Source organism: Dicentrarchus labrax, unplaced genomic scaffold (assembly GCF_905237075.1).
Source record: "Dicentrarchus labrax unplaced genomic scaffold, dlabrax2021, whole genome shotgun sequence".
NCBI classification, from domain to species: Eukaryota; Metazoa; Chordata; class Actinopteri; family Moronidae; genus Dicentrarchus; species Dicentrarchus labrax.
This window is the reverse complement of record NW_026136713.1, coordinates 31,843,696-31,862,048: the sequence shown is the minus strand read 5'-3', so window position 1 is coordinate 31,862,048 and position 18,353 is coordinate 31,843,696. Positions and strand designations below refer to the sequence as shown.

Genomic DNA, 18,353 nt, shown 5'->3' with positions numbered 1-18,353 from the left:
TTACCTGATGAAACTGATTTACAGACATTCATATTCTCTATGACCGCTCATAAACTGTTGTCAAAGTAAATAAATCAACTGTATAGCTCTGTATTTCTAAACACTTGATGGAAACAAAATGTGTAAAATGTGTATGTTTATACTACATGTCCCCTTACAGAGATATTATACATCTCCCTGACTGTCCAACTAGACCATCACCTCCTCCTTAAATAACTCAGCTTATCACTGTGTCACAAGATCATATAAGTGTATATGCTCTAACCTGTATAGGCTGTTCCCAGCTGCTGAACATTGTGACAACCCCTGGTATTTGTAACATTACTCCATTCACCCAGTTCTAATTCATGTCCATGATCCAGGTTACAGCTATACATTTGCTGTGGCATCTGAAACATGGCTCAGCTCCAGAAGCACCTGACTAAGTTGGCAGAGACAACGTAATAGGATACATCCTGATTTATTTATCTGCTAAGGTTAAACTAACAGAGCTGGAAAAAAAGGCTGTCATTAAAATGCTAATTAATTAAGTAGAGAGACAACAGTCTGACCACTGAACACTGTGTCAACAGGATGGACAAGTTGCCACTGAAGTCATTTTAAGGTATAAGTAACATTACTGGCCTAATGTATCTGTTAAAGTGACGGCAGTTTGTCATTTAGACATGGGGGGCCATTACGTTAATGTTCGTTATGGCTTTATTCATACATGACAGAATCTTCCAGCTGCAAGTAAGGAGTGTTCTCAGTTGTCTATAGGCTGTGTCACTGATTTACTGGGACAGTCTGCTTACGTTTCATGTTCACTATACTGGTACTGCCATGTTGTCCCATTTCTAAGAGGTATGAGTCTAAAAAGTACAGGTTGCTATCTAATACTACAGGATGCAATGTGGTTGATAATGTTTTCTGCCTGGTGTGCATCCTCAGAAAAGTTGTGCTGAGGAATCAAACTGACTCTCCAACACTCTCCTAAACAATAATTCAACTCAATCCCATTTTGCCAACAAAGCCAAAATCCAGGTTAGCACGTACCAGTGTTATATACCTGCCTGCCTCATTAAGTTTCAAAGTTATGCCCAAACATGCCATGACACAACAACTGTCCTCTTCCTTCACACTCCCTCAGTCTTTCATCTGAGTCTCTGTTAAAACTGCCCTTCCATCTTTTTCATTCAACAAAATTTGCATTGTCCATTATTTTGTAGCTCATTTGAACTGTCCTCTCCAACCTCTGTGTGGAATTTTGAACTTACTCTACAAGGCTTAACAGAAAGCATGAAGCATGTGTGTTTCCTGTGTGAAAGCAGGTGTGTGTGTGTGGGAGATAATCCCCTTCATGAGGGTTTGTTCGCACAGAGCGATCCCCAGTGTAGTGCAGGGGCTGGAGGTGTGAGCTGCATGGTTACATCATCAACAGCTTCTTTTCTTATCCTTCTCCTCCCTCGCCATCTCTCCCTCAATTCATTTCTTTCTTCCTCTTCTCTCTCACCATTTCTCCCCCATATTCCTGGCTGCTTTTTCTCCCTCTACCTCTCTAAAACCGCCCACTTTTTTGCCCTCTGTGTTACATAAAACACATCAGCGCACAGATAAATTGTCCTTACAGAATTTTCTCATGGTCTCTCTCTGCTCCTTCTCTCATTCTGTCTCTTGGTAATGTTATATTCCAATTCATCTGACACGCCAGCTAATAAAACTGGACAACGGGAGAGTAGGAAAAATCAGAAAGTGAAAGAAATTGAATTTGGAAAATAAAAAAGAAATTCTTTAGCTTTCTTTTACAAGCCAGAGCTTTCGTAAGAGGTTTTTCTTGAATAAAGTCACTATATGACAGATAATGACTCAAGATTACAAGGCAAGTAAAATTGGAGCCAAGTTTCCCACAGCAGAGCAGACATCAGTTAAGAATACACTGAAATAAAGATGGAAACTGTAACAAAGACAAAATAAAAAAAGGAGGGAATCAGTGAAGGACTTGAGCAGGCAGTCTAGAGTAATTGAACAGGTGACCTACTGTAGATACTGCAGTTGCTCTTCCTGTCCTGGCCAGACTTTAACAATAACTGTCTGTCAGCCTTTAACTTCAACATTCAAACATGACATTTACAGTGCCCCTGCTGTGTTGGAGAATGCGCTCTCATATGCGACAGGAAACGTGAGATACCGATCAAGGGTTGTCTCGTAATTATTGTGTCCGTGTACATGTTATCATGTAATAATACAATGTAATCAGACGACTGTAAAATTAAATGTTAACTATGTCATTCTGTTGGCCTAGTAGTGAGGTTGTGTTGCTGGGCAACAGGGGAAATGCCTTTGAGTTTGTTTAGTCTGCCAGTCACGTTCTGTGTGTTCAGTGCAAGACAACGACAGTTATATAGTTCAACACAGTCAAACAGCTAAGAAAAAATGTTTTGACATATGCTCATTAAACCATGTTGATAGTTATAGTTGGAGAATCTCGACACTGAACACACCTCAGAGTTTATTCAATGCTCTGTGTAAAGAATGTGTGTGTGTGGGTGTGTTTGGGTGGGGCTCTTTCTAGATTTTTCTGAGAGATATTTTGTTGATGGAAAGAACTTGTTCATTTGTTCATTAATACAATGCACAGTACAACAACAGCTTGAGGAGGTGAGTACAGGTGAATATCAAGGTGACTTACATTCCTATACAACAAAAGTTCTGGCTGAGTGCAGCTAATTAATAATGATCAACCTGGATGGATTCACTAAGGTTTGTTTCACTGAAAAAGATTTATTTTCCTAGGATGTAGTCACTGAATCCCTAGTCATTGAATTAATGATTTATAAACTCAAAAGCTCATTCCAAGATGACTGAGCATATTATGCATAATGCATAGCTGACTAATTTGGTAAAAAACAAATGTATGCTATGATGAAAGACTGGAGGTAAATCTGTTATTATAGTATTGTCTTTTCCCTCAAAGCAAAGTTTGCTGTGTCTTGCTAACAGTTTGATGGCATATCGAAATTTTAATCTTCTACTTTTCACAATAGGATTTGTCTGTTTTCTCTATGCGTCAAGCCAGAAAGAATTTCACCCCTGACCGGGGCAGAGTTAAATGCCACATTCTACTGTCTCAGCACCATTAGAGAGGAACAAACAAGAGGAGCAGACAAAGAGGAATTTTATGGGTTTTGTAATTGGACTTCTTTGCCATGATGTCAGGAATGTTGACAGTGAATTAATGTATTCATAAGAATTTCTTACACAAAGAGCCTTACAGCAATGCGCAGATTCCACTTTGTTCTCTATTGTATTTTGTTCTTTTTATTTGCAAATTGTATGTCGATATATGACCAGGTACTAGGCATTTATCGCACAAACAGCAGATTTATATGCTGATTATTTGGGGGGAAAGAATAATGGCAAAGACCGCTTTGGGTGGATGGAGGAGAGCGGAAAAATATATAAAATATACTTTACATCTTCACCATTCACATAGGGACAGCTTTGGAAACGTCTTTGCAATAAGCATAAGCATACGCTATGAAAGTGTGCCATGTTCATTCTTATATTACCAGATATGCAAGCGGATACTGACACAGTGTAAAAAAAGAGTGTAACTGAGAAGATAAAGATAGAAACACAGTTGATGGGCAGTACCTGTTCATTGATGGAGCTGTAGTCGTTGGTGGTGGAGACGTCATCATCCTCCGAGTCAAACAGGCCGTCCTGGTTGTCCAACAGCTCTGCCAAGACTCTGCTGACAGACTCCTGGTCTCGAAGGTCCTCTCCCTCTGTTGACAGACTGCAGAGAGAAGACGAGAAAAGAGTGTGTCTTGTTGTGTGCACACTGCTCTCCATGGGAAAAGCTAAATAAATGCATATGCAAGTACTTTTGTGTGCCTCTATATGTTAAATCAATAAATAATAAATACAATTCTCCCTGTAGATTTATCCTGTTCACACTTTCTAATAATTTGACGATATACGATAACATAATACAGAAGGATTTGTAACTAAATAACTTCAGAGTTTTGGCACTGATAATTAATACTACACTGGGAGATCCACACTATGAACCGGTCTAGGTGCAGAAACAAGCATGCAAAAAATGCAAACCAGGATGCAAACAATAAACTAGAATAACCGCCCTGTGATCCACGTCTGGATCTTTATATCATTTTACTACTCGTCAAGTGGAAAAACATGCACTTTGTTGCCCTTAGCTCACAGTATCTGGCAGCTCAGCTTATTTTGTAAAGGTACAATGATTGTGACTATTAAACACAATCATTAAATGGCCATATACAGGTATCTTACTGGAAGATGTCGGGCCCGAAGACAGCGGCCAGCGCCCCGATGTTCCAGCTCTCCTGCTGAAGTGATGCCACACTGGCCAGGAAGCGACACAGGAAGCGCAGAAGACCATAGTTCAACTGGGGAAGCTGCTGCAGGAGGTACTTCAAGTTTCTACACAGCTCCTCTTCACTGCTGTAATCTGCAATGTTTAAATGTAGGATACAGGCTATGTTTACATGTGACTATTAACGTTTTTATGTTAAGCTTCAGTGCAGTTGACATCCCTTACTTACTGTAATTAAAAAGGGTGTTGGTTTATAATCACCATTAGAACTTGTACTCTTTATACAAGATGTACCCAATGTTACTACAAGGCTCCTTTTCATTTCTGTATGTGGAGATGTGTGGAGTGAATTATGGGTTATCAAGTTCGTTGAGTTCCTTCGCAGTTGACCTTAAAAATTCTTATCTCTGGGAAATATGCAGACACAGATAAGATAAATACAAAATACTCTTGGAAGAGGTGAATTGAGGGGAAACGGGAGATGGCATTAGGAAGGACAATGTGCAAAAAGGGTAATCTTTGGATAATCCGCGCAAACTCGCCCACTGCTGTAATTTGCATTACAGCAACAGGAACAACCATCATGATGACAATGGGATTAGAACAGATTATCTGTGAGGCCAAAAAGGGAGACAAATAAAACAATGGGAGGGAAAAGTGCACGTGATTATACATTGTCAGTTATCAGTCTTATTTTGTTGCCTGGATTAAGGACCAGTGTGGTTTAGTGGCATCTAGCAGTGAGCATGCAGATTGCAACCAACTAAAACTCCTTGATTCCATGTGCAGGAGAAACTATGGTGGCTGCAAAACTCTTAAAAGGCCATATATAGAGCCAATGTTTAGTTGATCTGTTCTGGGATACTGTAGAAACACGGCGGTTCAACATAGCGGACTCCGTGGAAGATGACCTGCTCCCTCTGTAGATAAATGAATTCCAAGGTAATTTCTTATTTTTAGGTGATTATACGCTAATGAAAACATACCTACGAATATTGTATTACAATTCTGCCAATAGATCCTCCTAAATGTTACACACTGGACCCTTTAAGTAAGAAACATGCAAAGTGAAGAGGCAGAGATAAACAGACAACAGAAGGAAAAGAAAGCACAAGGACTTAGTATTACTATAGAACATACGCACACACCATTTAGGCAATTGTGCTGTAGAACTAACCACCTTGTGTTATGAAAGCCAGTTTCTGCTTCATTTAGTGATCTTACTATGCACTGTGTAATCACAGCTTAGATAACCAAAGTCTACATGAACACAGTCATAACATGGTAACACAGAATAAACTTGGATGATTACCATCCAATCAGAAATGTGAGAAAACGGTGTGTGTTTCGTACTTATGGTCACATCTCTTTTTGTCAAAACAGAGCAAAAAAAAGAAAAAACACACCTTGGTGTAGCTGTAGTATGTGTCCCTGTATCGCTGTTGGGATAACAGGCTCAGGAAGCTCCTGCAGGAAGAGTCGGAGCAAACTGACCGCTGATGCCAGGTCCGCCTCCTTCTCTAGCTCCACGTCCTCACCACTGTCGTAACGCTGGCGCAGCCAATCCACACGCTCTGCGTTGCCATTCACCAGGAAGAGGCCCTCCAGGTCCAGATGACCTGATGACACACAGCAATGATTGATTATAATCAACTTTATTATCATATGCTTGGTTTGGTTATTGAGCAGTTGTCTGTTTTTAAACCACCTAACCTCCTGTACCAGGACAGACAGGCAGTGAAGTATTAGAAATGCTGATTACATCTGTGGGGGTGCTCCTAATTGGCGTATGCACCTGAATGCTTTTCTGTTAGGCAGACATGAATCAAGCTGAAGGAATTTCTTTAAAAAAAAAAAAAAAAAGATTTAATTCTGCACAACCTGCCAATGATTGAGTCAAAACCCAAACTTGACTTGAGATTTACATTATCGCTGGGAAAATGTCCTTATCATAGCCCTACTCTGCTAACAAGCCACAGGAATAGATGCTTTAGTCTCTAAATATAAAACTTGGTTATAGCTAAGCTAAAGGTTTGTAAAATTCACCAATATATTGGTAAGGCATGCCCACTTATTCTGAAACTATAGAAAGTATCTGGCTGTTATATAATCTTTTCTCTTTTGAAGTATTTTCTGGTATAAAAAAACTCCTCATCTGCAGAGAAATTTAAGTGCCTTGAGAAACTATAAAATCATAGACTATAGTCTCTGTTACATGTTTGTGTGGTTGTCCTGCATGTGTTTGTGTGTATGTTAAGGTAATCAATAGCTTGCAGTGGCTTTTAATTGGTCTAGTTCAAGTGATAACAACATGTAACTACCTGATCGCAAATATCTGGTAAACACAGAGTTGTGTGACATTCATGAATTTGTGAGTTAATGAAAAAAAGAATAAACCGTCTCTCCTCCATCTTCAATCATAAGAAGACTGTATTTCTCAGCCACATTTGTAAGAGCCTTTGAAATGGGACTTATTTGGTCTAGAAATACAGAGTCAGTATGATCTGGTTCCTGAATTTGATAACCAGCTAACGTAAGGTCAGCACAAGAATAGAAGTACAAGGACCTGTGTATACAAATGCATTTGTGTATGTGAACTTCTCCCTTATCAGTATGAACAAATAGACGCATTACCACACTGACTGTTATCATTCCTATCACTGGGTGTTTGTGGTTGAAAGGACAAACCGATAGTTTTGCAAGTCATGTCAGGGCTTGGACCGGTTTTAGAATTTTTTTTTTTTATATTATCATGTTTTTCCTCCTTTACATAATAAGCTGGTTATCTGTTCATCATGCATGCCTGTGTTGTCACATGAACCGCCTGCTAGCTAGCTACTATAACGAGCACCGCATTTGCACATATCAAAGTCAAGATGATGTTGGCAAATGTTCACTACATACTGAAGATGAGGTGTGTGTAGAGCCATATAATTCTAAAAATGTGATCTTTTTATGAGATGAAAAACGCAAACAACACATGCTTGTGTATGTGTATGCCCTATTACATTAACGCGTACCTAGGCTTGGCTTGCCTTAGTCCTACAAATGTTTCATGTAGCAATGGAGGTAATCTACCACAGTGTGACGTAAAAACAATGACTGCCAAATGAGAATGCTGATAGGCCTGTTTGGGTATATTTTCGGTTGGTTCCAGAATAAAGTGGTTCACCAGTGGAGCCTAAAGGGTTTGGTATTCTTCAAACAAACTAGTTTGTACATACACTTGTCTGAACATGCCTAAAGGCAAAAGTGGTTATCCCACACTCGAAGGCTGGGCAAAAAGCCTGCCGTAATACCGAGTGGCAAGATGTGATGTGATTTTGGAAAGTTACAACCATTGTCAATCCAACAAGCACTTTGTTTGTAGCATACTGCATCTTAAGTAGAGCATAAAGCAATTGATTCCCAACCAGTGCTAGCACGTTTCACTGAACATGTCGCATTCTAAGCAATTACTTATCATGATGACTATTGCAGAAGTCCCACCCAAAGTACCTGGCGAGGTTTAAACACAAGAGGCAATGCTTCAAGATGGTTGAGGTGGTGATGTTGTGGCTTATGAAACGACACAGTGCATTGTTTTAGTCCAAAGTTTCCACAGGAGACCTTTGGGACCTATTCCTATTTTACAACTCAACAAAATAGCATACGTGCAGAACAGCATTCAGTGACGACAGGGCTCGCAGTAAAGATATCATGCAGATCACTGATCTCCTCACACATTGCTGATTAATGATTTGAGTAAAACATTGCTCAGCCCAGTGTAACAATGCAATATCTACCAAAGCCTTGTTCAAATTGTATGAGGGATGTAATCTGTCACAGATGTCACAGCTTTGGTCCGACACACCTTTAAGTGCTCTCCATTTTCAATCGCTATCCTACACCAGATTACCTTTATACTTCATATTTTCAACACCTTGCTCCTACTAGAACCTCAGACATCACACACGGAGAGATTAAGGTCTTTTCACTGGCTGAATAACTTCTGGACTGGCAGCACCACTCTAATTAATGCGTCAGCAGAGGCCCGGGAGGATTAAATACTTATTACATAACTTCGTATGGTCGAGTGGCCCCCAGGTCACACACACCATCAACCTGCTTCACTGGTCACTTGAGGGGACTTGAGGCGAAGCTTCATTCCAATTGTTAAAAAATAAAACATCTAATGACTTGACAGGTTTTACAAGAAGCTCACTCCAGAAGACTGAGAAAGGAAATTAGAAAAGGAAGCTTTTTCTATTGTTCAACCTGTCAAGCAGATGTGTGTTTGACATAGTCATTAGGCTTCCAAACCCCAGAGCCAAATAAAATACCTATCCAACACATATGCATTACTTTCTATAACATGTAAATATATCCAGTGGGTACTGGTGATGTGTCTTTAATTCTAAACATTATTTCCATATTGGTCTTCAGGATACTTTCATTAATTTAGCAATTAATGCCAATCAATCAGTGGCAACGACTTTTTTAGTCATCTGATTGCTTCTACTGTGAGACACAAATTAAATTTTGTAAATTAAATTTACAAATTGATCTTTACATCCATATGCAATTTTATCTAATATAAGACATACAGTCATTTTGCACACACAAGAGATAATGAGATTTTGGGAAACCAGTTAAATCTAATCTAATCTAGATGACTATCCATTTCCCCAGGGTTCACACCAACAATGCATCCTTACCACACAGTGGATTGACTGGTTAGGCTGAGGGCCGAATGGGCTAGGTAAAACATTAGAAGACTGGTACTGATGGTGTTATGTATCCAGTAAAAGTTAAACATTTTTTTAAAAAAAAGCAAAGGTTCTGCCCCTGGTTAGTTTAAAAAATTGGCTAGTGAAATGGTCAGTCTTCATTTTTTATCCCTCTCATCCTTCAGAGCCAACCTCTCTTATAAAGATAATGACATTAGACTGAAGTTCCTGCTCCGCGAAGCTTGAAGAGAAATGTTCCAGGGGGATATGGGAAAGGCCCAGGGCCAGGACTTTGGTAGGTTCCTCTCTTCACCGTTAAGCTCTTCTGTTTTCACAAGTGGAGCTGCAGCTGAGAGAACTGTTATGTAATGATGAAGGAAGCGGACCGGAGAACTGTCTGCCGGTGCATTCAGAGTTCATCTTATCACATAAACTGGATCTCCACTACCGACATATTTTGGTTTATCATGATGCAAGAGCAGTCAACAGTAGCAGGGCGTGCTTGGGAGACTGAAACGTAACAGAAGGCAATCAAGTGTAACTGCTCAGAAGTAGGAACTCAAAAAGAATAAGTGGGAGAAATAAGAAATAAGCAAGAAATAAGCAAGAAATAAACAAATTCTGCTTAATTCACATACAGGGAGGGAATTCTAGTGGCCTAAGGAAAGATATTTAAAATTCTATTACAGCAGATGATAAAAAAATTTCTTTTTGTTTAAGAATTCTGCTTCTATTTTGTACACTAAAAGTATAGTTCCTTTAGAGTGTAGCCTTGAAAAGGTTGCATAGTTAAAGCATACTTTTAAACATAACTCAAATGAAAATGGGAGTGTTTTATTCTGTATTTACATTACTGTGTATACTCTGCCACTGTAAAATAAATAATGACAATGGTCTGTGGTTTTTGCTTTCATTTGAGCATTTTGTAGAATTTATAGTCAACGTTTTCCATTAAACATACTAATAGGTTAATAGAAACCATTCCACCCCTAACCCCCACCCCCTGACAACCTTGCAGATGAAGGGCGGTTGTAGATAATGAATGAATTTTCCATTGAATCACTAAATAACGGTTGATTCTTCGGTTATATTTAAGGAGTAACAAAGGAGACCAAGATTAACTGACTGAAAAAGACGAATACATCACCACAAACGTGGGTGTCTATGAGTCATAGGAATATACAGTATATTCAAGGCATTAGGCATTTCAATTTACTTGAGATTGTTGCATTGGTGTCATCAGCATCGGTTGATAACAGTTATTTTAGGTTTGTGAATATCACTTTGATGGAACCAATTCCATATGAATAATTATATTGAATCTGAAAAGATGTGAACCAAAGAACTGTAGCCCAAATGTCAAAAAAAAAATAAAACATTTAAGGAAGACAGCAAAAAAGTGGCTTGATTTTGGGATATAAACATCACAGCATGTATGTGTGTGTGTGTGTGGGTATCACTCACCATGCTCCTCAATGTAGTCGACAATGTGTTTCACCAGTGCAGGAACCTCATGGCCACTGATTGTGTGTGTGCGTGTCACCTCCTCCAATGGAACGCCAAAAACACGTGTGGTGCTGGCTGAGCTCCCGCCCTCATTGCCTGGCAACGGAGACACGCTCTTCCTCATGGCCTCCTCCTCCTCCTCACCACAACCCCGCCAAGACCTCACGTCTTCAAAAAGAAAAAGAAAAGCAGAAGCAGGGGATTAGACATAAAGTGACGTGGAATCATTTACAAAAACTAAGAGCCTTAGTGAAGGATAGAGCCTGGCATAAATCATCGCTTTTGATCTTCAGTCGTTCTCTCACTGCAAGCCAAAGAGAGCAGAAAATACAATTACGTAGACCAAAGATCCAAGGAGATAATAAGAAGAGCGATTGAGGGTTATCAGACAACTCTCTACCTCTGCTGTTCACAAACAAACAAAATGAGCACACCACCCGTAAACATGGGAGTGGCTGGTTTGCATGTTTATGATCCTCCCCTCCTCACATTTAACCAAGAAAGAAGAGGAGGAGTGGGAGGGGGAAGGGGACAATGGACAGCAGTAATATGCCACTGGCCAGAAAAGGCATTTACACCTGGTCCTTCAAAAAGGTAGGAAGCACAGGTGGAGCAGGAGGAAGGATAAGAGGAAGGGTATATATAAAAGTGTATTCTGTGTTTGGGATAGTCATATGACCACTACAGTCACCCATCACCAGTCAGTGTTTCTGATAACGGTGAATTTAGATAACGAGCCCTTATGAAATGTTCTTATTCAAAAGAATCAGTGGGTGAAGAAGATTATTTTATAAAATGTAGGTTCCATGGTGGCTAAGACACCCCTGTGTTTGGTGAGCCATACCAGGTAGAGAAGGAGACAGATTTAAGGTTTAGGCAAGAGTGGTGGTGCTGCTGTCAGACAGGGATCATGAAGCGTGAAGTGTCCTGTCTATGCTAAATGAAAGGGTGGCTAAAGCAGCACACCAGGAATTCTGTCTGTGTAAAGTATTGTATCAACTCCCCACAGGGGATGTTTTAAATGACATAAACGCACTTCAGCATGGGCAAAAGTCTGCTTCTTGTCCGTCTTGTCTGTTACATAATCATAATTTAAAGGTCATTACTTACATTAAACTCTGATCCCTATAGTATTTGTCACCATTTGCCTCTCATGCAAAGGAGTTGCTATCACTGGCTAAATGGAATGGAAATTAATGGAAAGAAAGAATCTCCAACAATAATTTCTGTTCAAAGTTAGACTTTGATGATGGTCAGCTGGTGAGTAAAACAAATGACAAAAAAGCAGAACACATAGGTATTGCTCAAACACAAACACACACACACACACACACACACACACACACACATAGAAGTTTAACTTGGTCAGCTGTTTACTCCTCCTATCACTCTGCTGATAACCAGTTTAAAACCAGTCTGTTGGTGTATTTATGTCCAGCTTGTTCTTCTAATGACAGAAATCCCCAAGAATCTCCAGTATTCGTGGCAGCAGAGTGGCTTTTATATATATTTAAAATATTCACGTGTATTCACATATATGACATGTTTTCTTAAAGAATTTTTGTACCGATTGAATAACATAAGCCTGTTTAATAACTTCCTGTACAGTATTAGACTGTACATATTACTCTGTATTAGGAGGAAGGAGGAAGTGGGAACTCTCATTTTAAAGAGACAGTAACGTCTGCTGGGTTATGGCTGTCGAAGATACAGTTGACCATGGCGGATTGCTTGTCTAGACAACTTTTCTAAGAACTGTCAAAAATTTGACTTATGTTGTGTTATAGCTTGTCATTTAATTATGTGAAGTTAATGTTAACTCAAGGACCTAAAGGGTGGGGCTCTAGATAATGAGTCAATTCACAAAAAGTGAATACTTTAATATAAAAATATGCATTTGAAGTGAAGTGGGTCCATTACTTCCTCCAGAAATGGATGTGCCTGCATGTGTTTGTGTATGTGTGAGTACTCACCGTGTAGCAGTGAAAGTGTGTCCTATCCTCTCCTCCCCTGCCCAGTGAACCACTGAACCATCTATGGCTGCTTCAGGTTGTGGCAGAAGATGAGCCGGTAGTTCCTCATTGACGGACCGCTAATCCCTCTTGCAGGATCCCCTTCTAGCTACACTGAGAAGAAACAGAGAGAAAGGGAAGAGGGAGGAACAAAGGAAAGGAGATAATGGCAGAAGAAATGAAAGGGTGAGGGAGGAGACAGAGATGAGGAGGAGAAAAAGATACAATGTTTTAAGTAACAATCCCTCATAATTTTACAACCATTGTAATAAAATGATGAAATGCAGCGTGTTTCAAGCTGTACCATCTAACTATAACTTTTACATTTCCTGTTCTCAAAACCTGTTATCAAGTGCACAAGAAGAGACGCGTATTATGTTTGTTGCTGTAACGGTAATTTCCTGTAAACCATCTGTCAATCTTGTTTAGTGGTTCTGGTTCTTATCAAAATTATTATTTCAAAATGAAAAATAAATAGAAGTACTAAAAGCAAAAAAACAACTTTATTTTTCAGGCTTAGGTAGCCATAATCAGTAATGTGTCATAATTAAATATGAATACCTTTGCACTGAGCACTTATACAAAATGACTTTATTAAAAACACATTAATCAATATAAAATGTATATATTGGACCCTGCCAACACACTGGCAAGATAATGTGGGTACCACAGATCATTAGTTCCATGCCATATGGACATACCAGCATTTAAAATCTTCTGTGAGCAGTCATACACAAGCTTTCCTCCATCTTGGTCAACAGAATCAGTGTTTAAACAGCCAAAGAAAAGAGCGCTACCTACAGAAAATCAAACCTTAACAGAAAATCCAGGAAAGAAGATGCTGCAGTACAGACCATGCTGTTTAAATGCCATAAGATATCTGGGAATTGAAGTGTACACTGACCACAGCAGTGGTGACTGCTTAATAATAATGACTACCTCAAACATAATTTATACACAGTTACACATGTTGCTGTAATTCATACTAAATATAATAATATTAAAATTCATCATCTTAAGACTTGGCTACAGACAAGAACAAATTTCCTCAAACTAATTATTCAATGCAATTAATTATAACCAATTGCAACACTAGTAATTGATGCAATAAATCAAGCAAATGCTAACTAAACCACATGCAAAATACCTTCCCACAAATTGGACCAAATGAGGACAAAGGATGACTGAACTATAAAGAAAGTAAAGCAAACACATTGCATCGCGCAATAGCCACACTCAGCCTCTTTCTTGTAACATAATGTAGATTCGGGTAAGACATGATAATTCAGTAGAGAAACATGCATTTGTCCCAACAGTGACTCAACACTACATGCCAGCACTCAAACTAAAATATGTATCAGAATCAAACAGATTAAAACATTAGTATTTGTCTATTTCCGTTTGTGTCTCCTTCAGCTGGTTGAGGTTTTGCTGCTAAAGAATTTAGGGGCACCCTGGTAGCTCACCTGGTAGAGCCCCCATGTACCAAGGCTGCGGCGGACATGGGTTCGAGTCTGACCTCTGACCCTTTGCTGGGTGTCATTCCCTCTGTCTCTCCCATTTCTTGGCTATCTTCAGCTGTCTTATCATAACTAATAAAAGGCAAAAAGCGCAAATATATATATATATATATATACAAAAAAAGAATTAGTGAACTTAATTTCCTTTTGCTTCCTGTACTCCTCTTTCACTTCAGTGTCTATACCCCTTTCCCCTCCTTGTTTTCTCCTTCCTTTCTTTCTTATCCTTCTTCTCTCCCCTTTTTATTTCTCACATCTCCTTCCTCACTAATCTCATATTCCTACTTAGAGGCTTGAGATATAAGGTTGTCCACAGTCCAAGAGTCTGCTGGAGGTGAGGACTGAACACAATAATTAAAATGACACTGGTTAGGCTGTGTGTGTGTGTGTGTGTGAAGTAGGAGTGTCACTTTGAATCTGTGTATGTTAGGTGTGTGCCTGTTAACTGCTGCCACTTCAGTGCGTGAGTGTGTGTATGAATGTCTGATTGTACATATGAATGTATGTGCTTGATGAGGCTGTAAAGACTGCAAGTGTGTGTGTGTGTGTGTTAGAGTATATGTGATATGTGATGAAAGGGTGAATATTAATGTGTGTTGGTGTGTCCAAGTGTGGATGAAGAGAGAAATTGTCCTTTGAGGTTGTCCCCGTCTACTTTGGTCTCCATGGGAATGTGGCCATGTGGTAAAATATTAAAAACATAGCTCTACTTTTGAGACTATTCCAAAAGATCCAAGAGACGGAGAGGGTACGGGAAAATGAGAGGGAGTGAGGAAGAAGGAAACATGCATTTGCTAGAGATACACAATCATTTTAGTTGTGTTCTTGAATAATAATGTAGTAAATAAGTAAATAAATAAGAAGTCTTTTTAACTTTATAAATGTTGAAAGCTAAAGCTAGTGCTGTACCTTGACTTTTTGGGAGTTTACAGGAGTGGTCTGACTTTATAATTTGTATTTTGATTTATCCAAAACATTGCTACAGTGCTCAATAATATTTAATGAGAAATCCGAGCACATATATTCAGGACTGATAAGTCTAAATTATAGTTTTAATTAGACTGATTCTTTTGAGAAGCCAGTTCATCAATACTTAACAATACTGATAGCCATGTTGCCTATCTTTGCCACACACATTCTGCAGCATTACACACGTTAATATTAACATATTCAACTGCTTGAGCTTTGATAAGTTTTATGCCCAATCCCCTTCTGGAGCAACTCTCTCATTCTTGCTTTTCTGCTCGAACACACTCTGTCCCGTCACCCTTTTTTTCTGTGCCCTTCCTTTCCTTTCATTCATCCTTACGCTGGGCGTTACACAAGCCATCCGTCCTACTTGGGTTGTCAGCATCACCTCTACGTCAGGAGGAGCAGAGGAGTAAAGATGAGCAGGAATATGGATTGTCAATGAGGGAAAAACACTCAGTTAAGATAGATATTGTATCAATTCCTTAATATTATAATATATTTCTTTCTCTGCAGGTATCTGTGTCTCTCTCACCAAAACAAGCTTGTCCTGATACTTAAATTAACTTTGCCGTTTACATTTTTTGCTGAATTTCTAAAACCTAAATCCTTGTCAAGACCTTTTAAGTACACTAAATGTTTTTAGTGTGTTTGGTGGACCAGCAATGATTTACAGAGTTACAGCTTTTAGTGGATGTTCCTTTGGTATTTAGCTCAGTGCTAAACGCTCTTTGAAAACTGGATATTTTATTATTAAGGTCAGATAGGGGCTGCCACACACTTGTAGCCAACTGTCTTTCAAAGCTCCTTATGTAATACAGTACATATACTTCCAAGCAGGTGTGCAAGGTTGCATATTAATCCATACATTTTTACAGTGTGTAGCTCAGAAGAAGACTGAAACCTCAGCAGTGTTGGTGGCATGCAGAAGCTACTGAGCTACACAGAAAAACAAAGAATTCAATCTATCAGCTTTTGTAAAGTGCAGCGCTGAGGTGACTGCCCTAAAGGAGTAGGCAGCATAGACTGCTCTGCCAACATGGAGGAAGCTTTCACTTAAGCCAAGTCACAGCATCACAGCATTTTGTCAGGATGACAGCTAAGTGCTTCTTTTCACATATATCAGGGCTGAAAAAATAAAATGTAAAACTCAAAGCTACCTACCTAGTTCACTAGCACTACCTGGGTGCACATCATATAGATCCCAGTTTCATCTAACAGTGAGAACCACATATTGCTTGGCCTAGTGGATGCAGGCTATTCATCTGCCACTGCCTTTATTGGGATAGACGCACATATGAACTCAACTTAACCTGAGAAGAATTTAAACAGTACCTCCCCCACCTACACCAGCAATTTTCTTTTACCTTTTCCACTTCCAAAGTTATTTTTTCTCTTATTGCCATATAAGTTTTATCTTTGATTTGGCATATTTGACAGCAAAAACAAAGAAAGGATTTTCAACCTTGAAATTTTGTATGTTGAGCTGAACCATTTTCAGGTTTTCCTATTACTTGGGCTTATTAAATGGGTGTTCAGGAGTCTTATGTTTGCTCATAAGGATTGTGGAGTCCTCTAAAGGCATTCTTGAGCCTCTATTCTTTCCAAAACCAACTGAACTGGCACTGCTAGGTCCTAAGCCTCTTTAAAAGCTAGAGAAAATCCCAGAATTGGATCTGAAATTCTTGTATTGCGTCAGGGCCTTTACTACGGAAATCAGAAATGGTGCAACACACCAGACAGTTTTGTTGTCAGCAGAATAGGGCTGTAACTAACGATTATTTTTATTATTGATTAAAATATAAAGTCGCGCAAAACAAAGGCCAAGGCCTCAGAGGTCTTGTTTTATCTGCAACCCAAAGACATTCGCTTCAGAAACCATAAAATATTCACATTTGAGAAACTCAAATCAGAGAATTTGGACATTTCTTGGACAGACAATCAATCAATTATCATAATATTTGGTAATTAAACTTATAGCTGACAACTCATCAATTAATCTACTAAATGTTGCAGCTATAAAACGTAAATAGTACAGTAACAGAGCGCAGAAACCTTTTAAGCAGAGGTGGTACTGTTACTGCCGGGCTCAACACAGTTGAGCTTCAGCAGAAAGATGAGGACAATGGCACTCTGAAATCAGGGAACTCAATGTTCTCAAACCAGTGCCTTGTCTGCCATGAAAAGTGGCCCTAAAAGGCCTCTGTAGTGAGGATTTGGTCAGTAATGGAACAGTCTAGAGTGTCTGACTGTGTTTCTTTCTGTCTGTCTGTGTGCCTTAATCCCTGATATCATGCTTGACAACCTCCTGCTCAACAATGAGGGACATTGTTAGAAGAGAAACAGAGAAAGTTAAGGCGGTGCTATAAAAGAGGGAAAGAAAAGGTAAGGAAAACAGACAGAAAGAGAAAACTAAAGGACCAGAGGGGAAAGGGGCCAATGGATAATATGAGAACAAGCTAGAGGAAAGTGTATAATGGGAGACGCAACTAAAGAACACAGTAGACAGTCATGTTAAGACACACATTAGCACTGTGTGAAAAAAGCCAGCAACCTCATTCATTTCTATGAGGCCAATGCGTTGACACAATGGTGATGCAGACGCGGAGGATTTTGCCAAAATATGCTGTCATCTGTCAAAGATGCAAGCAAACATTTCTGGTAATTACTTTGTAAAGTGAAACGGGTAATTGTACTGTTTATATAGCAATCATCTAGACTAAATTAACTGCCACATAACAGCTTTCCAGAGTTGTAAAATTCTTCTATGCAAACTCATGGATCTACTACTCAAACTGGCGTTTTTAGATCATATTACATTGTCTCCCTGGTACCAAGAGCATTATGCCCACAACAATACAGCCTGTTGCAATTGTCTTGGCACAGTGCTGTTTTCGGTCTGAACACCCAGTAAGACTTTAGCTACATTCCTGATGCTGAAAGCCTCATAATTCTAGTTTCCTACCCATAACAAGTGTAAAAGACACCACAGAGGAGTGCATGCAATTATGAACAGTCTCCACTTAAGCTAAATGCTTTGTTTCATCTGTAAACTACTACAAAAGGTGAAGATGACGTTAATGTCTCACTGTGAGTAAATCAACTCAGAATGGTATGCAAAAAGACTTATCTGAAATCTGTATATCTTAATTCACAGAAAGTTTTAATAACCGTTTCTACCCCAGTGGTACATTTAAATAAGCCTACTGTTTATCAGATTTCCGTTTGTTTCTAAAAGCAGCACCTGCACACATCAAGAGATAAAGTCCAGACAGCAGTCTACAGGGTGGCAGCAGTTAAA

At 39.2% G+C, this 18,353-nt stretch overlaps 1 protein-coding gene across 2 annotated transcripts in view; it reads right to left on the bottom strand.

Annotated features, from left to right (window-relative positions):
* fam13b (family with sequence similarity 13 member B) overlaps positions 1–18,353 on the bottom strand; it is a 69,903-nt gene that overhangs the window by 39,689 nt on the left and 11,861 nt on the right. For both annotated transcript variants that reach the window (XM_051419434.1, XM_051419435.1), the window contains exons 2-6: positions 12,525–12,672; positions 10,510–10,719; positions 5,743–5,955; positions 4,294–4,471; positions 3,634–3,778 (exon numbers count right to left, since the gene is read on the bottom strand). In XM_051419434.1, the coding sequence (XP_051275394.1) occupies positions 3,634–3,778; positions 4,294–4,471; positions 5,743–5,955; positions 10,510–10,675 (702 nt within the window). In that variant the 5' untranslated portion in view covers positions 10,676–10,719; positions 12,525–12,672. The remainder of the gene's footprint in view (positions 1–3,633; positions 3,779–4,293; positions 4,472–5,742; positions 5,956–10,509; positions 10,720–12,524; positions 12,673–18,353) is intronic.